Source organism: Gobio gobio (assembly GCF_949357685.1).
Source record: "Gobio gobio genome assembly, chromosome: 10".
NCBI lineage: Eukaryota > Metazoa > Chordata > Actinopteri > Cypriniformes > Gobionidae > Gobio > Gobio gobio.
In genome coordinates this window covers 51402786-51430382 of record NC_137116.1, presented here as the reverse complement: position 1 = coordinate 51430382, position 27597 = coordinate 51402786, and the positions used below count along the sequence as shown (strand labels likewise).

The following is a 27597-nucleotide window of genomic DNA, read 5'->3' as shown; positions in this document are numbered from 1 at the left end:
GAACAGCTGACTAGTGATAGACCGATATATCGGCCCGATATTTACGATTTTTACGTGTATCGGCATCGGCCGATACAAGGCTGCTGCGTTGGCCGATATTTTTTTCCCTGCGTTATTTACAGACAGGCGTCCACAGGGCAGCTCTCACCATCTTCAAACTGTCTTGCTCTCCCTCCCTCACGCATATTAATCAAAATCAATTGAGAATTGACACAATGGTAAAAGGTCGAAAGAATGAAGTTTCACGTGGAGCATTGGGAGATTTTTTTCCTGAATTACCGCTGGTGTTGCTCTACAAGACATTAAGTTAAGTGCACCTACACTCTAAAAAATGCTGGGTTAAAAATAACCCAAGTTGGGTTGAAAATGGACTAACCCAGCGATTGGGTTGTTTTAACCCAGCAATTGGGTTGTTTTAAGCAAACATTTAACCCAACCGCTGGGTCAAAACAACCCAATTGCTGGGTTAGTCCATATTCAACCCAATTTGGGTTATTTTTAACCCAGCATTTTTTAGAGTGTAACCATTAAATCACTAGGTTTTAAATAGTTTTAAAATTAAGTATAGTACAGTCAGCGTACACTTTATTATGATGCTTGCTTTTTGATACTGTGTGCAATAGTGTAATAATTTTATTTATGCTTGAATATTTATTTTCAGAATTTATTTTCACCTCTGAACTCTTTTTTTTTCTTGTTCTACATCACCTGTTTTTACTATTTGTTAAATATATTTTTTTTTAGTTCAATAAATGTTCCTTTTTTAAATTGTAAATTTTAAATTGTTATCATCATGATCATTGTGTCATTTTTATGATGTAAATTGAGGAAGCAAAAGCATTATCGGCTCCAAATATCGGCTCAAGAAAATCGTCAGCCCGTATCGGTCATCGGCTAAGGCTGATGAAAAAAAATCGGTATCGGCACTAAAAAAAATCTGTATCGGTCGATCCCTACAGCTGACTCCTAAAGTATTTCATATTCTTCATATTCTGTGTGATCAGTTCGCAACAGTGACATTAAATGATCTTTTCCAATAAATATAAATATTTTTTGTACCTTTTATGGACATTTTTACCTTTTTATAAAGGCATTTTTTAACCTAATTAAATGTATGTGTCATCTTTTGTGCCAAATTCTTACATTTAATCAATACATTCAGTTAGAATATTAAGACACAATAGGGCTGTCACCAATCAAATGAAATCAGTATCAACAAAATTAATCTTTGCAAGGCAGAAGGAACATAGACTCTGCATCTAAAGTGACATATAGATGCATTTACACAGACGGTTTAATGCAGCTCAGAGGGGACATGAATGGGTTTAACCTGCAGTTACAAATGCATAAATAACGTTTTGGTGTTTTAGCGTTGAATATTGATATTTACGGAGCCTCTAAAGGGACATGATGAAGAAAAAAAAATTAGATGGGAGGACAATTATTTGGCCATGCTTTTGCGTTCTCTCGCAAATTTTTTGCGTTCCCCCGAGAAAATTGCCGTTCACTTGCAAAATGTTAGCGTTCCCCCAAGAAATGTTGCCTTCACTCTCAAAGAACGCAAAAGGATTTGTGATGGAACGCAAAGGTTTTGCGAGCAAATGCAAAGCTACTCAGGGGAAAGTTCTCAGGGAAACGTTAAACATTTGTAAGAGAACACAAATGCATTGACTTATTATTTTTCCTCCCATTTTATATTTTTGTCCCACCACTATATCCCCTAAATATTTTTAAATGATTTAAAACAGTGAAATTAAAACCGCCAGTAGGTCGTAGCAAGTCACTGTTAAAGGGTTAGTTCACCCAATTCACACACTGCACCTTTAAATGGTTTGTTCGTGAATGAATCAGCCATTTGAATGAGTTGGTGGTTGAAACTCAATGGCTCACTCATTAAAGGGTTAGTTCACCCAAAAATGAAAATTCTGTCATTAATTACTTACCTTCATGTCGTTCGACACCCGTAAGCAGGGATGGAAATTAACTTTTTTTTCCACCGGCCACTGTGGCTGGTGGATTTCAAAATCTACCAGCCACTCAATGTTTTTACCAGCCACTTTCTTGTTTTTAACCGATTAGTAATTAATACTACAAGTACAAGCTCTACAATACTGAAGCAGTTTATTTAATCTCAAGTCTCAATGAAATACTGACATTTTCTCTTTCTCTCTTATACACACACAAACTGATATACATTTCATTAAATGAGTAGGGCAGATAAATGGATGTGGCATTTGGATGATTCGTGGTCTTTTATGGCTTCCAGTTTTAGGTTTTTAGTCCCAACAATGAAACTATTAGTTTTGGCATCTTCTGAAGCGGGTTGCCACCTTCAGTGTGGCAAAATAAGGGACACCCATTCACGACAATATAAAATTGTCTATTATTTTACATTTGATTATTTAATTTATTCCAAAACAACTCTTTAGTAGCCTATTTGGTGCACTTTAAAGGGATCGTTCACCCAAAACTAAAACATTCTGTCACCATTTACTCTCCCTCATGATGTTTCAAACCTGTATGAGTTTCTATGTTCTGCTGAACACAAAAGAAGATATTTTTCAGAAAGTTTGTACCCAGGCTGCTTTGGGGGCACCATTGACTTCCATTGTAGGAATGAATCTTCCTGTGTGTTCAACATAACACATGTTTGCCTTTAAGCAGTCATTCTGAACCAGTAATCACTTTTTTGACAATTCTGAAATTAATTTTTATTTTATTTTTGTATTAATTTACTTAAATTATGACTATATTATTATGTAATTATTTGTCCCATTTTTATCTAAATATTCTTTTAATAAATGTCAAACTTTAATTAGGCTATAATCTATTAATTAACCTGTCTAAAATATACATAATAATTCTGTCTGCCAAGCTCTGATAATGTATGGAATATTATATAAATATATTATCCATTTAAAAAAACAATAGGCCTATACCTTTCGAAGCACGGATGTGTGCGTCACATAGAGCGGTCTGTCAGCGCTGCTGCTTTAAGTCTGTCAATCTGAGCCACTGAAATGCTTCTCTGCAAAGTGTGCAGTTCGCCTGAGGTTCATCACGAGTTACTGGACAGACCCATTGATATCTTTTTTTCTATTCAGCCCTATATCTGGAGATCTTTTTGCGTTCAAACGACGGACGCGACGCGAGCTCGATCGATATGTTTTTAAAAAACCACGCAAGTTTACAGCGCATGTTCTCGAGACTCCGCCGCTATGGCAACAAACCCGCTAAAACGCAACCGCGCGCAAATTAACTTCTCTACTACTTATTGTGAATTTGATTTGTAACGCCACATTTTTTTTGAAGGTGTGCCTCCTCTAAAAGTGTCCTCCGTCCAGGTGAAACAGTCGGCTATGCTATTTTTATTTACCCGCCACAGTGGCCGGTAGGTGAAGCGAGTTTACCCGCAACAACCCAAATCACCCGCATTTGGCTGGTGGCAGGTGCTAATTTCCATCCCTGCCCGTAAGTTCTCCGTTCATCTTCGGATCACAAATGAAGATATTTTTGTTGAAATCTGATGGCTCAGAAAGGCCTCCAATGGCAGCAAAGAAATTTACACTCACAAGACCCATAAAAGGTAATAAAGACGTCGTTACAAAGTCCATCTCACTACAGTGGTTCTACAATAACTTTATGAAGCGACGAGAATAGTTTTTGTGTGCAAAAAAAAAAAATCGACTTTATTCAACAAGTTTCTGCCTTCCGCCTAGGCCTTTGACGTGAACTCACGAAGCACACGACACATGCGCGTGAATGACGTAGAGCCGGCGTTCTGACACATGACCCGGAAGCGAGGAGCTTTGTTTACAAGCAGAGGAAGACGCTCCGTATCTAAGCAGTTGAATTCTACATAGATTGTGCTTTAGCTCTTGGCGTAGTGCTCAAAATGGGGCTAAAGTGTGTATTTCCTGGATGCCCGAACCGCCGGCTCTACATGATATTCTCGCGCATGCTTCGTGGTGCTTCGTGAGTTCACGAGTTCAGGCCTAGGCGGAAAACAGAAAGATTTTTTTTTTTTTGCGCACAAAAACTATTCTCGTCACTTGATAAAATTATTGTAGAACCACTGTAGTGAGATGGACTTTGTAACGACGTCTTTAGTGCCTTTTATGGGTCTTGTGAGTGAGTGTAAATTTCGTTGCTGCCAATGGAGGCCTTTCTGAGCCATCGGATTTCAACAAAAATATCTTCATTTGTGTTCCAAAGATGAACAAAGGTCTTACGGGTGTCGAACGACATGAGGGTGAGTAATTAATGACTGCAAAAAATGGCAATTTCACTGTAAGGGGACCCACGGTAGATAGAAATGGCTCATTCTAAGGTAATAAAACATAACGGTTCATTAAAGGGTTAGTTCACCCAAAAATGAAAATTCTGTCATTAATTACTTACCCTCATGTCGTTCGACACCCGTAAGACCTCCGTTCATCTTCGGAACAGAAATGAAGATATTTTAGTTGAAATCTGATGGCTCTGAAAGGCCTCCATTGGCACAATGGCACGGTTCACTCTCAAGACCCTTAAAAGGTACTAAAGACGTCGTTACAAAGTCCATCTCACTACAGTCTCACTACAGTCTCACTACACTACAGGGGCGGCAGTGGCTCAGTGGTTCATGTAGGTTGTCTACAAACCGGAAGGTTGGTGGTTCGATCCCCGGTTCCACCTGACCAAGTGCCGAGGTGTCCATGAGCAAGACACCAAACCCCAGCTGCTCCCGACGAGCTGGATGGCGCCTTGCATGGCTGACACCGCCGTCGGTGTGTGAATGGGTGAATGTGAGGCAAAATGTAAAAGCGCTTTGGATGGCCGTAGGTCTGTTAAAAGCGCTATATAAATGCAGTCCATTTACCATTTACCATTTACAGTGGTTCTACAATAACTTTATAAATCGGCGAGAATAGTTTTTGTGCGCAAAAAAACCCTAAATAACGACTTGCATAGTGATGACGATTTCAAAACAAGGCCTCATGAAGCTTTGAAGTGTTATGAATCAGTGAGTCGATTCAGCGGTTTGAATCGCCAAATTTCAGCAGTTTGGCGGTTTGACATGCGATCCGAATCATGATTCGACTCACTGATTCATAACGCTTCGAAGCTTCATGAGGCCTTGTTTTGAAATCGTCATCACTATGCAAGTCGTTATTTAGGGTTTTTTGCGCACAAAAACTATTCTCGCCGATTTATAAAGTTATTGTAGAACCACTGTAGTGAGATGGACTTTGTAATGACGTCTTTAGTGCCTTTTAAGGGTCTTGAGAGTGTAAAGTGCATTGTGCCAATGGAGGCCTTTCAGAGCCATCAGATTTCAACTAAAATATCTTCATTTGTGTTCTGAAGATGAACGGAGGTCTTACGGGTGTCGAACGACATGAGGGTAAGTAATTAATAACATAATTTTCATTTTTGGGTGAACTAACCCTTTAAGTAAGGTCTTTATACACCACTGAAAACATAGTTATGCATATTATATTGCATTTCTATCAACAGATCCTCATAAATACTACACACTGCACCTTTAACTCTATCTCTTAATTAGTGAGCCATTGAATCATTCATTCGAACGATTTAATCATTCAGTAATGAAACACTGGCATGTGTTGCTCAGAGACGCAACATTGTGACCTGTGGCTTTTTTTGGAACTATTTTCATTGGCAAAATAATTCATTAACTTCTTGTTTATTGAACTGTTGTATAAAATCAATGTCACATTTATAATCATGTTGATATTTGGAGAAAAAACAGCACTCTTTGTGTGATATATATAAGACATACACAGAGGTATTTTGCCCCCTTATATTTTTAAATAAATGTTAATAGACTAAATCACGTAGTGTATGCGTGCACCCTCTAGGTGCGTTTTTGTAAAGTGAGGGACATACTCTATAATGTCTGATCGCACCTCGTTAAAACAACAATTACGATATTATCGTAGACAATATATATCGCACATCCCTACCTACCGACAGGTACCGGTATATTTGACAACCCTAATTAAGGCACACAAAAAGGTCTTTAGACACAGAGTGTGTCTTCATGTCTGTTGATAGCTGAATTATGGACTTGTTTAATTCACTTTAATGAAATTCCCATTAAGGGGAGAATTAATAATTGCATTGGCAGTTCTCCCACTGTTAGCTTTTGTATGTAGATTATAATGTGGAAAAGTCATCTATGTGTGTAGCAGAAGGAACACCGCGAGTCTAAGATAACGCTGCCCTCCGGCAAGCAGCTCGTTTATTTAAACACACTCCTTGCTCACAGCCTAACATTGCATGCAAATGCATGCGGCTTGCTTACATATCTGGAAGTAATTTACCTTTTATTTTGTACTCATAAAAATTGATGAGCCATATTTCAGCTGCATTGTGTTTTTGCCAATTATGCGGTCCCATTTGCACATACTGCATTTAGTATTGTGTTGATTTCAACAGAAAAGGGCCTTGTAACAACCACACTGTTAATTTTCCTTTCAACAATATGACCACACCTATGGCCCTGTGTTGGCCGTAAAAATTCTGCTTAGCACTGCAGTGTTTGGACTTATCTTACCATTGTGCAGGATATTGCTCAGTAACTCACTATAGCCTCTAATATTGTAGAGATTTGTATTTATATGTTGTTGTAATGTGCAGGGCCCAGCAGTGTGCTTGACTTTTAATATGAGATGTATTTTTTGCTGTCGCCAAGGACTAGCAGGTCTATCCTACTGCTCAGAAATTGTTTTAAACTACCTCTCCAGATTTGAGTTTTCTCTGTGTGTTCCTGACTAGGGCTGGGGGATGTATTAAATATTCATATTTGGAATATAGAGTTTGTGAATGCCTGAAAAGTATATATTTCAGGCACGTATTCCGCCATATTGCGTGTTGCAGTTGCAGTCTTTGTATATCCATAGCCTTTGAGTCTTTGAATACCCATGGTATTATTTTCCAAAATGCCCAGAATGCAACATAGCACAGTCTGTGCACACTACTGTATCTCACAATGCAGTGTACTTAACTTGACCTTTCATTTCATTGTAACTCTTGGGATTTGTGATCCGTTTCCTTATTGCCAGAAGATAAGATGCTGCTTAAGATTGGATTTAAAAAAAAAAAGTAAATTAACCATTCAAAAGTTTTTGAAAGATCAGCAATGCTGCATTTATTTGACTAAAAAAATACAGTAAAAGCAGTAATATTGATAAATATTATTGCAAGTCAAAATAACTGTTTTCTATGTATTATGAAATATATTTTAAAATGTAATTTATTCCTGTGATGGTGAAAGGCTGAGAAAACTTACATAACGCCAAATTGTCTGGTGGAGAACAATTACTCACTGAGAGGACACTTTTTTCGCAGCCGACGTCCCACTGAGTGAATCAACTGAGAATGGCCTTCATTTGCATGTATTTACCTTTCCCCAAATATCCCCCATCTTACTCCTCTTCATGTTGAGAGATCACTTAGAATTCCCCCAAAATCTATTGGATTTAATGTCAAATTCTCACTCTACAGTATTATATGTGTTTGATATCGTTTGAAATGTCTCAGTGCGAATGGTACAAAATTCTCATCCCCACAAAAATATACAAGAAGTTAATAAGAGTTTTTAGAGCTTAGAGATATTTTACTCATGATGGTGGGTGTGGCTTTTGGAGCCATTTGGTCTCTTCTTCCAATCCAGACAAATGGGATCTCAATTCCATTTAAATTCCCTTTATCATGTATTTCCATTTGAAAAAGGTTTCGGTCTGGTCTGAGTTATTTAAAGCAATGTAGTAGTAGGTTCGGGGCGCAATACTATTAACAAGATTGGCCAGTAACACCGAAAACGCTCTGTGTTGCGTAATATTCAAAAAAGTCAGGAAATCTTTCACTCTTTAGGCTATTTCGGAATATTTGATGTTATGTATGAATTATCTTTGAATTGATTATGTAATTGGCATTATATATTTACCTGACTGTTAATGAATTACTCTGTAATTATTAACTATCTCCAGTACGGAACGATATAATTGCAACAACAGGTTAAAACGGAATGATTAAATGTGTGACTAACTATTAAATATAAATTACCAAACAACCAATTGGCATTCTATCCTAAATTCGACATTATGATAAATGGAGTCAGATAAAGAATATTTTTAATTAAATTCCATTTTGCCCAGCTGAAACACGAACGCGCAAGCGACCTTCAACCGCAACTCCTTACTGTTCAGTGGATCGAGATTTTAGCGTTCTTACAATGGTAAAGCTGATTTTTCAGCAGCATTACTCCAGTCTTCAGTCACATGATCATTCTGAAATCATTATAATATGATGATCTGGGGCTGTTTTCACAAAAAAATCTTAAGGCTAAAAGTAGCTCCTAACTTGCCGATTTAGGAGAAACTCTTAAAAATAATGGGTGTGTCCGTCCTAATTTTAGGACTCCTAAATTTTTGCTCTAAGAGTATTTCTCAAAGCATTTTAGTGCTAAAACTAGCTCCTAAATCAGTGAAATGCTAGGAGTAGTCAAGAGGACTCCTAAGTCACTAAGACCAAATCACAAACAATCCTGATGACTGTTGCGGACCTTTATCCCCCTTCTCTCTTCCACTTCGCTTCCTGTTTACTCACTGTCCTATCATAATAAAAAAGGAAAAAATGCCCAAAAAATAAAAAGTAGTGGCAGTTGTTCCACGAGTTCACACTTACAAATGACCGGATAGAGTAAAAGAGTAAAATAAGCATATTTGCCATGTTGTCCAAGAGGATCGAGGTCTCCGAGCCCAAACAGAGTATGCCTACTCCCCTGATTAGATAGTACTCCCCCCGAACTCATTTGTCATTTGTCGCTTGAATTCTGCAATTCTGCGAGAGAGAGGCTGACAATTAGCTGAAAATATACTTGTTTAATAAGTGACACTTAGCATACTTTTAAAAATCTATATTTTAATATGGCAACATTCTTTTTTTAATCTTTATTTTAATATGGCAACATTTTTATTTTTTTAAATCTTTATTCGAATATGGCAACATCAATTCAGTTCTACAATATTTCTATCACTGACTGAGACTCTTCCCCTATCAGCCAATCACTGTGGGCATAGTTAGTAAGTGTGATGACATCGTCCATAGCAACGAGGTCAACCCCGCCCTTACTCTTAGCTTAAGACTTATCTCTATTCCTTAGTAAAAGTTGGTCTCAGCAGCTTTGTGAATGGGTTTTAAGAGAAAACTCTTAGCTAAGAACTTTTACTGCTATTTAGGAGAACTCTTAGTGCTAAGATAAAATGTTTTGTGAATACGGCCCCTGGTGCTCAAGAAACATTTCTTATTATCAATGTTGAAAATGGTTGTGCTGCTTAATATTTTTGTGGGAACAGTTATATATTTTTTGAGGAAGATAGAAAGTTTAAAAGAAGAGCATTTTTAAAAAAAGAAAAAAAAACTCTTTGTCTCTTTCGATCAATTTCATGCGTCCTTGTGAATAAAAGTATTCATTTCTTTCTTTCAAATTAACTTTTGAATGGTAGTGTATGTAATGAGGTCATGTGAAAGCAATATAGCATGCTACTATTTGAAATCATTGCATAATGCATTCCTTTTCACATACTATTAAAAATTATAATATGCATTCAGTTTATATTGTGTGGTATGCAGTAAGCTAGTATTCCATTCTGAACATTGATATGCCATTAACCTAGTTTTACTACACTTTCTTATCTTGTTTTAATAGCATATGTGATTCAAACTTTTATTATCCTTGTATAATTTTGTAGCTTGACATTTCCAGTCCTCATTCTCTTTCATTACATATAATAGCCAGGATATTCCTCAGAAGTTTGCTTTTCTTCATTCCATTGAAGAAAGAAAATCATACGGGTTTGAAACAACATTAGATTGTAAACGCATCAAATATTGAGATGTATATCATTTATGGTCATAAGGCTGAAAGTTTTCAGGATCACCCAGCCCTTTTTTCTGACTCTTTATAGCACATGTCAGCTTTTCTTTCTCTTAGTTTACAGCCAGTATATGGAGCACAGCACCCTCCTCTGGACCCACGGAGACACCGTCCGTAAGTGCTGCTAGCTGTCGACCGTCTGCGTGCAAATCAACCTTTTCTTTTCAGTTATTTGTTCCTTTACTCTCATCATTCATGTTTTTTTGCATTTCAGTTGTGGTCCGAATCCGTTTGAACATGTTTATTGAGTGCAAAATTTGCTTTGACCTTTTGCAACTTTTGATTTTTGTTGTTTATTTGTCATGCATTTTCTTTTCTTACTCTAACCAATCTATATATTATAGATTGTGTGCAATATAGCTGCTTTAAAAGCTCTTTTTGTTTTAATGTTTTTTTTTTTGATATGCAGATTAAAAGAGACTCTGAAGGCCAGCAATGTGAACACCAAGTCCAAAAAACCTGCATCTTTCCATGAATTTGCCCGGAGCACCAATGATGCATGGGACATTGATGATGAAGAGGATGATGGTATATTCAGTCTTAAACAGTCCTCATCTTCCCCTGTCCAATCACGATCTACGCCTCAGACGCCCCGCCTCAAACTCTTCAAAGCCCCAGAGGACACAGAGCCACTGCCCCGCCTACCAGACAGGCAGGAACCAATCAGCACAAACCCTGATCATCCCCGATTGGATGTTGAAAGTGGTCCAACCAATGGCAGGGTGGTAAAATCATGTAGTGACGCCCAGCTTAATGTTAATGCAGGTATGCTGGTAGCTTTTTTTTTTTTTTTTTGTATTTAAAATCATCAAGTATTCTGAAAAGTATCATCATTACACACATATATATATATCGGTGCGTCTATATGTATATATCTATATATATCTATCTATATCTAAAATCTATCTCTCTTTCTATCTCTCTTTCTATATCTATCTATCTATCTATCTATCTATCTATCTATCTATCTATCTATCTATCTATCTATCTATCTATCTATCTATCTATCTATCTATCTATCTATCTATCTATCTATCTATCTATCTATCTATCTATCTATCTATCTATCTATCTATCTATCTATCTATCTATCTATCTATCTATCTATCTATCTATCTATCTATCTATCTATCTATCTATCTATCTATCTATCTATCTATCTATCTATCTATCTATCTATCTATCTATCTATCTATCTATCTATCTATCTATCTATCTATCTATCTATTTAACTGCTATTTATTTTCAGGTATAATAATTACACGCAAATAAAAACGCAAATGTTTGTATACAACTCAGTTGCACATAAGGTAGTTTTCTTAAACACTGGTCTTCATGGGCTAATTTATTGAAACATGCATATATAATTAACAGTAAATGAGCTCCTCTCTAGTGTTTATTTATTATAGCTAACTAATTAACTGTGAACATTGGATAACATTTCTGAGGTAAATGCAATGTTAAGTGACATAATGTTCACAAGCTGTTTTATTGAAACGTCGATTGAGCGATTTACATGACGGTAAGAAATTAAATGATTACATTTCGGTAAGTTGTACTATATCTCTCAACATACTTTTTGATGTTCATGCATTTTGTGCTATAGCTTGTATTAAAATGGAATAAAAGACATGTGATTTGAACTGCCACTTGAACTGAGGCGCTACAGTGATCTGTCACGTCACATTTAGGAGTTTCTTCACACACAGTGTGAGTTGCAGTTGCCTTTTATTGGCCGATACATCGGTGCATCTAAATATTTGTATCTTTCTGTCCTGTTTAGCTCGCAATACCCTGCAGAAACAGCAGTCACTTCCTGTGCGTCCCATCATTCCATTAGTTGCCCGCATTTCAGACCAAAATGCCTCAGGAGCTCCGCCCATGACGGTGAGAGAGAAGACTCGATTGGATAAATTCAAGCAGCTACTTGCCAGCCCCAACACAGACCTGGGTAAGGTTTAAAACAAACAATTAGTGAATTTTGCTAGCATTAAAAGTAAAAAAATGGACTGTTTTCAGTGGAGGTGGGGTGGGGGGGGAACTTTTAGGTTACCTGTGTAAGATATTAAAGTCCCTCCATTAGGACCATCTCAAAACGGAAAGCCACAAAACCGTCATATGTGTTCGCACCTCGTTCTCTCGCCTGTTTTTCAGCCTCTAGCTGAATCTCTTTGCCAGGTGAGACAGAGTGGGATGGCAGAATGGATGAAACCCGTCCATGATGTTATCCTACTCTTTCCTGAGTTCATGCTGAGAGGCCCTTCTGTTCTCCCCATGTTCTCCAACCAATCATCTCTTCGAGTGCACCTGCGAGCTGGCAGAACAAAAACAAGTTCTGCATGTGCCTTTACTCATTTGTGCCTCTGATGCTATAATGATGCTATCAAAGAGACTCACTCTTCTTTGCTTTATAGTTTCAGCCTCCGCAGGCTCTGAGCTTTCTGAGCGACAGGCTGAAATCACGGGGGAATGAGAACCATCAGTCATTGGAGGGGAAAATAATGCTTATGCACTTCTTTCACAGCGCCTTATGAAAAATGTGCTTGTGATATAGTTTGAGGGGGTTCCCTGCACAGTATTCTGGGTTCATAATAATGGCTTCTGAGATCTTTCATCATTCTGCTATCATATGAGGTTTGGCAGGTGTCCAAAACCATTAGTATTATAGGAGCGCTTGAATATCAGTTTCATGTTTGTTCTAACTCAAAAACGACCCAGGAGCGATCTCGCCAGATGTTGCTCAGCAAGTATTTAAGTTTTCATAGACGTTGTGAAAAGCAGTTTTACATTCGTTGATCACGATGACCCAGAGGGCTTGGCGGGAGTTCACAAAAACGATCCTCACAAAGTAGTCTAGGCTTCAGATGATATTTGGTCTAATGGCATCCACCTGTAATGTAATGTTGTTCTTTATAACAATGACAAAATAAGTAATTGAGAATAGTGGAGTCGCAAAGCTCCACTCAGAGAATGGACTAAAATTCACTATGATTCATCTATTTGTCATGACAACAATTATCTTTACTCTTTATTGTAAGATTTGGAAGTACAAAACCATAGATTTTTCATTCTTTGAATATCTGGTGCTTGCAAAGTCACACTTTAGCATATAACTTTTTGATACTTTGTGTGACATGTTAAAGGGGATCTATTATGCCCCTTTTTACAAGATGTAAAATACACTAAAACTTTGAGCAAAGGCGGCTGTGAACATTTATCTGCATTGTTTATCCTTTTGATCTTTCATTCAAAACATCACAAAATTCTATCCTTTCATTGAAGTAAAACAATTGAAAGTGGGTAGAAACTTTTATTCCCTTTATCACAATGAGTAAAACCAAAGAATATAGTTGCGATGTGCAGATAAAGATTGTTGAGCTTCACGTAGAAATTGACTGTAACTTTCCACCATCAGGGCAATAATTTAGAAGTTACAATCAACTAAAGATGTTATAAATCTGCCTGGAAGAGGATATGTGTCTATATCGTCCTAATAGCCGGCAACCATACCACCCTGTAGCCCAAGACTGGTTTCCCACTGAAGCTAAGCAGGGCTGAGCCTGGTCAGTACCTGGATGGGAGACCAACTGGCAAAACAAGGTTGCTGTTGGCAGAGGTGTTATTGAGGCCAGCAGGGGGTGCTCACTCTGTGGTCTGTGTGGGTCCTAACACCCGAGTATAGTGATGGGGAGACTGCACTGTCAATAAACACCGTCCTTCAGATGAGACGTTAAACCTCTGTGGTCATAAAAAATCCCAGCATGTCCTTCGTTAAAGAGTAGGGGTGTGACTCCGGCATCCTGGCCAAATTTGTCCATTGGCCTCTGTCCATCATGGCTTCCTAATCATCCACAAATATACGATTGGCTTCATCACACTGATTCCTCTCCACCAATCAGCTGGTGTGTGGTGGGCGTTCTGGCTCAATATTGCTGCCGTCACATCATCCAGGTGGTGCTGCACATTGGTGGTGGTTGAGGAGATTCCCCCCTTCCATGTAAAGCGCTTTGAGTGCCTAGAAAAGCGCTATATAAATGTAACAAATTATAATGCACGGCGAGGAGGAGAGTTTGAGTGGCCAAAGACTCTTCAAGGATCACAGATGGAGAATTGCAGAGATTAGTTGAGTTTTGGGGTCAGAGAGCCAAAGGGTTGTTTGGGAGGGTTTCAAGAAAAATCCTCCTTGCTCATCCGAAAAAACAAACTCCAGCATATTCAGTTGTCAGACATGACTGGAACTTCAAAAGGGACATTGTTCTGTGGTCAGATGAAACTAAAATAGAGCTCTTTGGTGCAAACAGGAATAAAAAGTACCCCGTGCCCAAGGTTAAATATACTGCTGGATCTTTAACGTTGTGGGCCTATTTTTTGCTGCAGGTCCTGGACAAACCTTTTCAGATATCATGGATTCATGCAAATACCAACAGATAAAAAAATCAAAACCTGACGGCCTCTGCTAGAAATCTTAGAATGGGCCGTGGTTGGATCTTCCCTCAGGACAATGATCCAAAACAAACATCAAAATTAACACACAAATGTGTCACTGAGCATAAAATGAACACAGAATACCCTAGCAACTGCATGAAAAAACAAATTATTTATTTATCTTATTATTTATTTATTTATTTATTTTATTTATCCAGAGTATTTCTTCAGTAGCTCCTGAATCTCTTAAGTAAAGGATCTTTTTGTTCATAGACCTAGAAGAGGCTTGTCTGGCCATCACCAGACCAAGTTCAATTTAAGATTGAACATTGGTCTGGGGAGTCTGCTCTGTATTTTACTGCACAAGAGGAGTGATCAACGAGCATAAATTAAATGACTCTGTACTAGGGATGCACCGAATCCAGGATTCGGGTTCGGATTCAGCCGAATATTGGGCTTTTTGACTAGGCTTGCACTACGCTGGTCGAATGTAATGACGGCGCCGTTGAAAGTGAAAATGAAACTCATGAATAGAAAACATGGCCTACTTTCAGTCAAAAGAAGGCGATTCAAGTCTAGCTACATGTTCAATTTGCAATGCCGATTTGTCTCTTGGTGGCAAGGACCCTAAACAACTGCCGCTGTTAAAACATTTGCGTATGAAACATCCGAAAGAATACGAGTTGTACATGAAGGAATCTACAGACAGCAGCCAAAATGTATTTTATTTTACCGTGCAAACAGCCGCATTCAGATCAGATAAAATATAAATAAAAATAATAAAATAATTAGGCCTACACTAAATGTTTTGTACTTAAATAATTACCAAATTAAGATGACGAACACCCTTAAAACAAATCAATTCAATGCATATATTTTTAAATACTTATTTAATAATAGATCTTGAATCAAGTTTATTTTACTTATTCATTGGCAAATGTTGTCTCTTAAATCTATTATCATTTGAGATTTATACTTTAAATAAGAAACAGCTGATGTGATAAGAAGTATAACTTCATTTCAAGAAATGTTCTCTAAACACTAGTGTTAATGTCTTATCAGTTTCCTTCTCAAGCAAATGTGTCTTGTTGTAATAATGTTTAGATATTTTATTGGAAATCATGACCCGGAGATTAAGAAAATGTTTTACTGTGCGTTAGGGAAAAACAGGAGAAAGGAATTGTGAAATACTGCAAGCCAAGCTTGAATTGTTCACGGCAACGATGCTTTTATCTGTTTATCTAAATGAGAACAGAACCGAACGATGATATCATTTTCTGCAGAACTGCTTTATAGATGAAATGAGCTAATTCAATAATTGAGGATCTTTACAATGGAACTGAATCAACACTGAGCTGACTTCATGACACTATATTCTTTTAGAGCTGCTGTACAGCCGAAATGAACTCTGTTCACATCATTGAATCAATTTCCTGTTACCACTGTAAAGCTGCTTTGAAACGATCTGTATTGTATAAAGCGCTATATAATAAAGGTGACTTGTGCTCTTCAAGCATCATGCCAACATCCCGAGGCTTGATCACCTGTGAATCGTCAACGTCCCAGCCATTACTTTTAAAATCAATGTGCAGTTAAGTCTTATTGGAGTTACCATAGATCAAGGTGGCATGGCAGTGAAAACCGTGAATATGTTTGCTAATTAACAATAATTGTTTATTGATTATGTTGATGGAACTGTAAGTTAAATGTCACCGGACCTGTGAAGGTAGATTTAAAGTATGTCTTGCATGATTTTCTACCACAGAATATGAACAAACTTTTGATGCATGCTTTTAAGTGTTCAATTGTTTGTTCCACTGAATTTTATTCCAACCCCCTCCTCCTGCCCCTGCAGGTGTTTTTTTACGTTGTACTTTCGGTTCAAACCGCAGTATGATTGCATCATCAGCTTGAATATGAGCTGCAGCCGCAGTTTCATTGTGCTATTGAAGTATTTGTCATTTTGGATTAACTTCACACTTTTTGTTCATACAGAGGAGTTACGGAAGCATAGCTGGTCAGGAATCCCTCGTGAGGTTCGACCAGTCACCTGGAGACTTTTATCGGTAAGCATTTACCAGTACTTTTTCATTTTCATTCCCATTAAAAAAACAAACAAACAAAAAACTAAAAGCTTGAGAGGAGACTAAAAGCTGTGGAAAAGAGGGAAGAATGGGACCAAAATATGTTGTGGGCCGTATTTGAATCTTCCAATTAGGGGTGTAATGATATTCAAACTGAACTGAAAAACTCTCATGGTGTACCGAACGTCTCCTGATGCCCTGGCCCACCCCTGGCCCATTGTGGAGATTGACCTCACTTTACCTTATGTCACGAAAAAAATTTCTTCCTTGACATTTGATTAAATAGTAATTTAGTGTTGTCAAAAGTACCGACCACGATACCAAGTCGGTACTGAAAAAAAAAAAAAGTGACATTTTGAGCGCTGTTGAGCGGAATTGTAAACACCTCTGACTGGCCATTGTGCTCATGGGCTCATCAAATATGTCTGTGATTGGCTACAACGTTCAGCGCTTCAAAAACATGTTGTAAATATACATCAATGACGCTTTTCCCAGAGCGCTTAAACAGATACACACGGGACCGTTTGAATGCAGGCGTCTATCAGCCTACCGGTCCGCTGGTCGACGCCTGCTTGTGCTTTCAGATGCTCCTGCTCCCGCTTTCAAACACTTCTGTGTAGGGCTGGGCGATAAAACGATAACGGTATGTATCGCGATAGACACGTAATCGATATGAATAAAAAATGCGTTCGATAAAACGTTGATAATTTTTATAGGTTTAGAGGTTGCGAAGCAAGTTTGGTTGCATGAACAAAGACACTCCCTCTCTGGTAACCAAGCAACGTAGGGAGTGACAGGCTAACAGCCAATCAGGTAACTGTATCTATTGGGTTGCGCAGTCTCGTGTTGGATTCATTCTTCAGTAAACAGAACCGGCGTGGAGTGACAAGTGGAAAATGAGCGCCGCAGCGGGCGAGGAAATTGTTGATAAAACAGGAAAACAATTCAGCTCGCCGGTATGGCAGTTTTTGGGATTTTATAAGTCTGACCGTAGTCAGACTAATGTCGTCTGCAAATTATGCAAGACTGTCATCCCTTCCAAGACTGGTAAAACCACAAACTTGTTTTACCAGCCTTGTTTATACTTTCGTCCGGCTCCGCAACACGAGCCTCCGCTGACAGCGCGCGCGCGCCTCGTTCGTTTGGGGACGTGTTTATACTCGACGCGCTCGCCGTTGTGCTATTCTTGACTTTGGCTGAATCCGAAATCGCCCCCTAAACCCTCAATCACTATTCCCTACTTTAATCCACTAATAAAGTTCACTTGAAGGAGTGAATGAAAACAAGTGCACGAATTCGGACAGCCGCTGTGTGTACATCGGCTGTACACTCGTTATTGTGGTGCAAAGTGGGATAGAATGAGTGCACTCAATAACGTCCACTATGGTTTCGGACACCTCTACAAATGGCTGTCCCCTCAAATAGTGCCCTATGTAGGGTATAGGGGGCGATTACGGATTCAGCCTTTGAAACTACATGGAGAGGTACTCTTAGGGCTGTACGATTAATCGAAAAATAACCGAAACCGACATTCAGAACCTCTAACCGACGTATTTTTCCCATGTCGTTATTTCGGTTTTCACGTGACTCCGCCCCGTCAGTCACATCAAGTGCAGTTTGCAGGCACACAGAGATGCAGGAGCAGTTATCTGTGTTTTTAGATACCCAGAATCACTATAGTTACTGCATGTTTTACACAGTTTATACAGGTCAGTTAATTGCTGTTCTTATAGCCTACGCGCTGACACACACACACACACAGACACACACACAGACGGCACGCGCAAGCCCCGAAGCCGCTTTCACTTTCGTGCTCATAAAGTTTGTCAAGTAAATGCGTTTAAAGGCTTGCCAGTTTCAACATTTAAATCAATTGTTAACTATTCAAAAACAACAATACGGAAAACTTCTCCGTTCAGTGCTCAGCTTTTTTCAGTGACAGAGAGCCGAGCCGTGTTGCGTCTCTGAAAACGCGCGCGCCCTGAAGGCAGATCTTTCACCTACATCCTTACAAAGCTTTGTCATTTGTATGTGGTTTAAGCCCTGCCAGTTTGAACATTTAAAGCGAGTTTCGACCATCAGATGTGTATTATGTTGAACTAATGCCTGATATATTTTGACAAACGAACACTCAGACAGAAGCTGTGACTAAAGTAAAGTCACTAAAGTAGCTTAGAAACTCAACCGTTATAGGCAAACATTTTAATACCTTTGAAGTAAGTACAAACCACAGCTTCATAATGAATAGAGACAGTAAAAGTAATTCACACACACAATCACTCTCTCATTAATGCATTCAAATAAATGTAATGTAGGCCTACAGTGTTCATTTATCTGTATCTGATGTACAACAAACAGAATCTGCTCCATAGACAATAACTGCTGAAAGTGAACCGTTTCCTTCAAGTATGCACAATGCACTTTTTCATTAGAAAAAAAAATTCCACCTTTAATAGTAGAAAATATTTACAGTACAAACCTTATCAGTGAACTTACTCAAAAACCTTATGAGGGCAAAAAAAAAAGAAGAAGCAAAATAATCATTCATTAATCATAATCGAGGTCAAATGTTCAATTAATCGAGGTTTTTATTTTTGGTCAAATCGTTACAGCCCTAGGTACTCTGCATCAGTGCCTTATTACAAAGCATCTAAACGGTAACGGTTACAAAGAAATAACGGAGGCACTGCACCATGTTAAGAGATAATGGTTAAGTGTTCATTGTGATTTTAGACTTGTGTTTATATTTTAATTATTTGAGTGTTTTCCATGGTTGTGTTTCCATTTCTGCCTTTGTTGAATACTGGGGATTATAATCAGAGGAAAGTTACGTTTAAAATAAAAAATGTTTAAATGCAAAATATTTTTCTCCTGGTCCTTATTAAATATGTCATAAAAATATCAATAATTATCGGTATCGACCGATATAAAACACATATATCGTGATACAGTTTTCAGCCATATCGCCCAGCCCTACTTCCGTGTGCTTTAAAACACTCCCAAGCGTTGATCATTGTAGCCAATCACAGGCACATCCAATGAGCGCATGAGCACGATGGCCAGTCAGAGGTGTTTATGATTCCAGCTCAACAGCGCTCAAAGCGTCACATTTAAAAAATGTCAGGACCGACTTGCTAACACGGTCTGTACTTTTGACAACACTATAGTAGTTAGGGGTGTAACTATTCGTCCCGCAAATTTTCGTGTGTCTTATGTGTACACAACTAATACAATGTTGTAGATTAACCACCAATATTTGCAATAACCTCCGCATTTTGTTACTTTTAATAAGAAACAGTGTCATCTTTCTTTCAAATTCTGTCTATTTTATCATGAAATTCAAACAATAAATGCAGTTTTGAAGCTTTATAATGTTTCATGACAGATCACTACTATAGTTGCCTCAGTTTAAGCGGCAGCGCGGAGCACGAGGGAACTCGATCATCTCTTCCTCTTTAAAACTAGTTACAGAATGAACATCTGAATGTATATTGAAAGATACAGTACAGCTTACTGAAACGTATCATATCTCGTGTAATCGCTCGATCAGTGTTTCAACGGCGGAAAGACATCAATAAAACAGCTTGTAAACAATATGTCAGGTAGCATTTACCTCAGGCAAGTCATTCAGTGTCCACAGCTGGTTATTTCGATAGAGAAATGAACTTTCGCTAAATATATGCACCTATATATTCATTATATTTTACTTAAAGATGTCATGATTATTTAATGTATGTTTAAAATATCTGTCATGTAAATGACCGCCACTGTGTAAATGATTATATTTCAGCAATGAATTGGAGTAAAAACATATAATTAAATGTACAATTTTTGCATACATATTATTTGAGTGTTGATTATTATATCAAAAAATTAATAGCAACTGAATTTAGGCTAATAGTTTGGGCTCTTTTGTTAAACTTTAATATTATAGTAATGTGCAACAAAGTTTACACCATTAGCAGAGGTCATTTTATTTATCCTTAAGAAACTTCTAATTATAATTGAATTAATTTAAAGACCGAGACACAATTTGTTTAGTAAACCACGGTTTAATAAAAAAAAAAACATTTTTATGTTTAGTTTTCATGACTTCAAAACAGAGGTACGTCAGTTTTGTGTACCGTTACACTCCTACTTCCAATATTTTTTGTATTATTATTAATAATATCTGTATATATGTTGTCTTCCTATTTGTTTATTAAACATGTTTTAAACTTACTTATCTGAAATGCAGCCAAATGGATATTCAATTCAATGAATAGTAGAAAATGATAAATTACTGTTTATTTAATTGCAGCAAATAAAAATCTATCTATTGTATCCAGCATCACAAACTGTGTGGTTTAGTTCTGCATAGGGTGTGCAATAATTTTTTACACTTTCCAGAGGGTATAAAACATCCGTGCCACTTTCAGTTTAATGTGTGTTATTGATTTGCAATATTGGCCTTGCTGAGCACTTAATGTCAGCAGAAATGTGACTGTCATCATAGGAGGGGTAGAGTGGGCTGGATGTGTGTGGATGTTTGGAGAACGCTTTACAAGCCTCATTTGCGTTTCTGGTGCGTACTTACACCGTCAATAACACACACCTCCGGGCTAAGCTGTACAAGCAAATCCCCACCCCGGGCCAGCTCCTCCAAGTGTTTGCTGCTTCATGCAATGTTTGCTGGGGGATTAGACTAAATAATTCCATATGTATAAAGACACTGAGGTGGATGCGTGCTGAACGAATGGTAGGGTGCCAAATGGAAGCATTTTGTCTCCGCTTCTCATATTCAAATAGTGATTTTAAAGAGCAACACTTGCGTTTTTTGTTTTTGTAGGCCCATGTCACATTTGATATGTCAGCGAATGTGAATGTTTCTTCGATCCAGGTTTTACAGCACAACAAAAACCTTACCAAGGTCCTCTCAGAATTGCATCGTAAAGCCGTTTTAAGATAATTTCGATTTTTACCATGGAATTTAATAGCGGTTATTACAGTTTTGAAGGGCTGATGATGGAGCGAATCCAAACGAGTTAAGTTTGTGCACTTATTATTCGCCTGAAGCTACAGGCGTGAGCTGAATTGAGAGTCAGAATCTGAATGTACGTTATCATTTGTGTTCAAGTGCTCTGCAATTCTGTGTGTGCTCATTAAAACAAGACTTGAGAAACAATGGGAGGGGAAGACACTTTAAAAACATCATTTTCAGACACATGATGGAGAGTCGTGAGAACGATCTAACTGACAGTTCCACACCTCCACGTCTGCTCTACAAATAGCCTGCACTTGTTTTCTGCTCTTTAGGGACTCGTCTGTAGCTACCAAGTATATACTAGCACAATTGTATCCTGCCTGTGTGTTAGTTTAGTAGCTACATGATTAGAAGTTTCTCCCTGAGTTGTGACTTTTTGAGGTCTGAGGTCTGTTTTGTGTATTCTCAAATGCGCTACTTAGTTAGTCGTGTTTGCCAAGGCAAGCATCATTATTATTATTGCTCATACCTAGAGTTAGGGGTTTGTTCAAATCCCTAACCCAAAGTATTAAAATGAAGCAATTACTCTATGCAGTGCGAATTACAAAGTTTTCTCTGTAGACAGTATAACAGGCAAAGTTTCGCCCACGCACACAATATAATGGACAGAAATCCATCAAAAACTGAGTTAAACTCTACTGTTCAAAAGTTTTTTTTATTTTTATAAATGATGCATTAAATTGATCAAAAGTGACAAAAACTTAAGATTTTGAGATTTCAAATAAATTCTGTTCTTTTGAATCTTATACTGTATATATCAAAGAATCCTGAAAAAAATCAGTTTTCACAAAAATATTACGCAGCACAACTGTTTTCAGCATTGATAATAATAATAATAAGAAGAAATCATTCTTGAGCATATTAGCATTATTTCAGTTATTTTAATTTTGTAATATTTCACAATATTGCTGTTTTTACTTGGCCTGACAAGCCAGACCCACATCAAGATGTTGGGTCTGGGAACTCACCATTGGCTGGGCTCAATCTGAGGGGCGGGATAAACGGTTCTTTCAAATTCCGTCTGCACGCAATTGGATAGCGCTACAACCAACCAGAGCAATGAAGAAGGTGAAGCGGAGCTAGTTGATAGATTAAACTTTTGCCGGTCGGCAAAACTCCGAACACATCTTCCTTTCTTAAGAATGACTTCAGTGCCGTTCTTTTCTCAAAGAAAAGCTTAACTCCAAGTCTTAGAGTCGCGGCCAAAGACGATTTGAAAGGCCGCTGTTCGCCAGCTTCTTTGTTTTCAAGTAGCACGAGGAACTGCCGCAACTCTGCCATCATTATGTTAAGCCCGCCCACCGACTATACATGACATGATTGGCCAGACTAGAGTTTGTTTTTTCCAGCTCGCAAGCCAACGGAGAGTTGCTAGACGCCCTGGCTGCAAATTATATCTGCTGCCTCTAGGGTGCATTTAGATTTCTAGGCTAGTTTTTACTGTATTTTAATCAAATAAATGCAGCTTCAGAGATCATGAGAATTTATTTTTTTAAACATTAAAAGACAACCCCATTACTTTTGTATATGTTGACTTGTAATCAGTGTGGAATGACCAAGCAAGTACCTACAGCTTCCCAGCAATGCGGTAAAAACCGTCTGGACACCTTCACAACCACATTAACATCTATATTGTTTTTTTTTCTTGCATGCGACTGAAGTATTGAAGTTAGTTCACCCAAAAATGAAAATTCTGTCATTAATTGCTCACCCTCGTGTCGTTCCCAACCCGTAAAGGCCTTTGCACACCGAGTCTGAAATTCGCATGCGAAATTTACGCACGTCAAAAAATAAATTCGACCTCACGATATGTCAATCACGCTTGCACACTGCCTTCGAAACAGGAACAGGTTCGATTTTATGCGTTTTTCGCATCCGTTTTCCCATCTACAGTGCTGATGCCCAACCTAAAACTGCTGGCAATGGTGGTGAATGAATCGCCAGTGCTCCTCAGATACATACAATTAGGCTATATATATATAATATGTGGCTCCAGTATCGCTAGCAAAGCATCAAACGGAGCCACTGACATTCTAAAGTAAACTTTGAATCGGTCTGGATAATCCCGCAGCTCCTTGATAAGGAGGTGGAAGACGGCATTTTGTGTTGTCTTGCGTTTTTTTCCCCGTAACGCATTCATTAATACGCATCGGACTCAGTGTGCAAGGTCTCTGTGCATGACGAATTTTTCGGATCACGAATACGAAAAAACGCATGCGAAAATTTCGGACTCAGTGTGCAAAGGACTTAAGACCTTCGTTCATCTTCAGAACACAAATTAAGATGTTTTTGAAGAAATCCGAGAGCTCTCAGTCCCCTCCATAGACAGCTATTTAAAGCACTTTCAAGGTCCAGAAAGGTAGAAAAGACATCGTTAAAATAGCCCATGTGACTCCAGTGGTTCAACCTTAATTTTATTTTAGTTATATTTTTAGTTTTTTGCACACAAAAAGTGTTCTTGTCGCTTCATAACATTAAGGTTGAACCACTGGTGTCACATGGGCGATGGCTACCTTTCTGGACCTTGAAAGTTTAAATCTATGGAGGGGTCTGAGAGCTCTCGGATTTCTTCAAAAACATCTTAATTTGTGTTCTGAAGATGAACGAAGGTCTTACGGTTCGGGAACGACATGAGGGTGAGCAATTAATGACAGAATTTTCATTTTTGGTTGAACTAACCCTTTCATATCTTTAGTTTGCATTATTTATAGATTATATTTTGGTTACAAGGCAAGATAGGCTTACTGTAGAAGACATGGAGAAAGTAGGTATACAGCAGTTGTTTTATAAAAACTATTAAATCTGCATTTCCTCTCTCCCTGTGATTTGTCTCAGGGTTATCTTCCAGCCAATAGGGAACGCAGGGATCTGGTTCTCCAGAGAAAGAGGGAGGAATATTTCGGCTTCATCGAGCAGTATTACCACTCCAGAACAGATGACAACCACAGAGACACATACAGACAGGTAAAACTCAATGCATGAAAATGGGAAGAGATGGTTGAAACTGACCATTCAGGTTGCATAATTTCCATGAGTTTCCAACTCCTTTATCAGTCCACTGGAAAAGACAGTGTTGCTTACAAAACTAACATAAAAATTGAAACAGTGTTGCATAAGTAAGATAGAAAAATTAAACACAATTCTGGTATTATTCTGAAGAACATTTAAATATTCAAAGATTTAAATGCTTTGTTTTCGAGATCAGTAGGTAATGGAGATGTTTAACATTTTGGAGTTCATTGTGTACATTATTATTATATCTAATGTCTCCGTACCACATCATTGTGTCAATAACTACAGACAATATTTTGTACTCATCCCCTGGTGCATTTAAACAGGAAATGCATTGTCTGTGCTAATAGACAGCATGTCAGGCAGCATTTCATTGAAAGCAACCCAGAATATTTGTTTAAATCCAGGTTGAGTTGATTGGGACAACATAATACACAGGTGTATGCTCACTGTCACCCTTTCCCAAGATGTCAATTTCAGTGGAAAAGGATCTTGTGGAATGAAACATTTTTAAGATTACAGAAATGACTGTATCAGGGTTCCCACTTGTCCTCGAAAACCTTGAAAACCTGGAAAATTGATGACAAATTTTCCAGTCCTGGAAAACACATGGCAAATTAGAGAAAATGTAAGATGTCCTGGAAAATCTTGTTGTTGTCTGGGAAAATTCTTTACAAAAAAGTTATTTCTTTAGCCGAGTATAAAGAGTTTATCACTGGCCCAAACATTTAGCGCTAGTTGCAGAAAGCACATGTTCAGGAATGCTGAGTTTGATACGTATGAGTAGTATTTTGAATAATGATGTTTAGTCTTGCTAATGCTATTAACTGCTCAAATGTATGCAGTGAATGTTAACTCGTAAGCTGCTACCTAATCACATAATTTTGATATAAAGTCAGAATTGCAAGATATAGTCAGAATTGCGTGATATAAACTCGCAAGTCTTTTTCTTCTTTTTTGCGCAGTTGCAAGTTTATATCTAGCAATTCTTTTCTCAGAATTGTGAGATCTAAACTGCAATTGCAAGTTATAGAGTCAAATTCTGAGGAAAAAAGAATTGCGACAATTTTCACGTTTATATCACAAATATGTAAACTCGCAATTGCGAGAAAGTCAGAATAGCGAGATAAAAAGTCACAATTACCTTTTCTTTCTATTCTGTGGTGTAAACAAGCTTCCATAGTCATAATGTATGATTAAGAGCTCATATTGAAAAATGCTAGATTGTAAAGTAATGGCAATAAACTGTACGGCTTTTAAAGATTTAGAAAGCAATATTTGGCATGATCCTTGTCTTTTATTCCTGCCGTAGTAAAATTGAAAATGTCCTGGAAAAGTACTGGAAAATGGTTGCTGAAAAAGAGTGGGAACCCTGTGTATGTCTTTAGTTTATTTGTTAAATATCAGTTCATTTTGCTATTACGGGGCTATTTTAAGTGTCCATACATCCCTCAAAAACACATCTGGTTTGTTTCTTGTGAATGTGGGCGTAAAGAAGCTTAATTTTACAGGGCTTCCTTAAAGGGAAGTAAAGACCATCCAGCAGTGTTGTGGTACTCGAACTTGGACTCGGTCTCAAGACCATATTTTAAAGGTCTTGGTCTTGTCATGGACTTGTGTGCATTTGGACTCGGTATTGACTCGTACTCAAACATATTAGGAATTGGACTTATTCCCGAGTCCACTCGAGTCCCATTCAAAATATTTCATGATTATTACTGTACGTTAATATTTCTTTAAATTGATATTTGATTGACACGTCCAATGATTGATGATTTTCTTGTGCGCAACTGTGCATGACTTGAGACTAACGTGAGTGCAAAGACTGCCAGGTTCTCTCCCATACCCGTGATCCGCCCGCTCTCGATTCTAGTTTACACTGTGTCCATCTGCCATCAACCTGTAGTGATCCCACTTTCCAGAAAGTCACATTGCTACATTATTTCTCTACTATTGTCTTTTTTTTATTGGTTTTGGTATTTAAATGGCATATTGCAGGTTAGAGACTCCAGTGAGTCAATGTATAGAAAAATAATGTAGGAACTAGATTTTCTTTAAAATATACTTTAAAAGACGCTATTAAGGCTTTTGGAGTCGTTTTTGTGAGAACTTTACTTCCGCATCTAAAAATGCCAAAACCGGACGTGACATAACGAGAGGGAGTGCGGTGAAATTCAACGATAGGAAAACAATGGATCGCAATGACAACTCGGACGCTGAGGACATTATAAATGTTTATTAATACTCATATGGCAGACCACAGCCATACAATTATGACACGCAATTAGGGACAGACCAGGATTAGACAGAACAACGATTACAGGAGACAAATTGAGTTGTTGTGTGAGTAGAAACAGTGGAGAACAGCGGCAGGTGTCTCGGAGAGAGACCAGTGTTAGCTAGATAAAGCTAGCTAAAGATATGAACACTGTGCTCAGATTACAACACTGTACTGATTATTATCATGTATCAGGCGGTAGCAAAGCTGGTAACGTTATTGTCATCTAGTATTGAGACTTACCAATAACAGAAACTTATAGGCTTTGACCATCAGGAAAAATTACGCTTGTTAATATCCGTCCACACTAAACGTTATGTGATATAACGTTAGCGGTTTCTCATCACGACTGATTTGGTAACTTACTCAGCAAATGTTTAAAAAAACAAGACTCACGGTGCACAGTTCACGTTTTCTCCGAGCTGCATCTCTGACGGATCCGGGATCGTCACATCTCCCGCCGGCGGCGAAACCACAGACACTATAGTGTTATTGTGTTTATCCTTTATTCATTAATTCTGTATTAAGGGGTTTATTTTGTGCCGGTTCGCCGCTAGTGTGAGGATGTATATGACATTATGAGTATGTATTTGAGTGAACTTGAATGTACATACATGGCATGAATAAAACATTTACATTGCCAGCACATAATTCAGAACTTTTTTTCAAAAAAGTGTGAGACTGTATTCATTTGTGTTAATGTACATACTTTGTATTATCACGACGACAAAGAAGCATCGCATGTGGATGTTATTCATCCTTTAGGCAAGCTACTGGCTGCGTGACACGCGCGGCTCGAGCCCTCTCGTGACGTAATATGACGCGATGT

The 27597-nt window shown here is 38.0% G+C and overlaps 1 protein-coding gene across 1 annotated transcript in view; it reads left to right on the top strand.

The window, feature by feature from the left end:
* Positions 1-27597, top strand: part of tbc1d22b (TBC1 domain family, member 22B) — a 94114-nt gene that overhangs the window by 7070 nt on the left and 59447 nt on the right. Inside the window, exons 2-6 of the mRNA XM_079827305.1 lie at positions 10004-10060; positions 10356-10711; positions 11730-11897; positions 16367-16437; positions 24314-24442. Of these exons, the coding sequence (XP_079683431.1) occupies positions 10004-10060; positions 10356-10711; positions 11730-11897; positions 16367-16437; positions 24314-24442 (781 nt within the window). The remainder of the gene's footprint in view (positions 1-10003; positions 10061-10355; positions 10712-11729; positions 11898-16366; positions 16438-24313; positions 24443-27597) is intronic.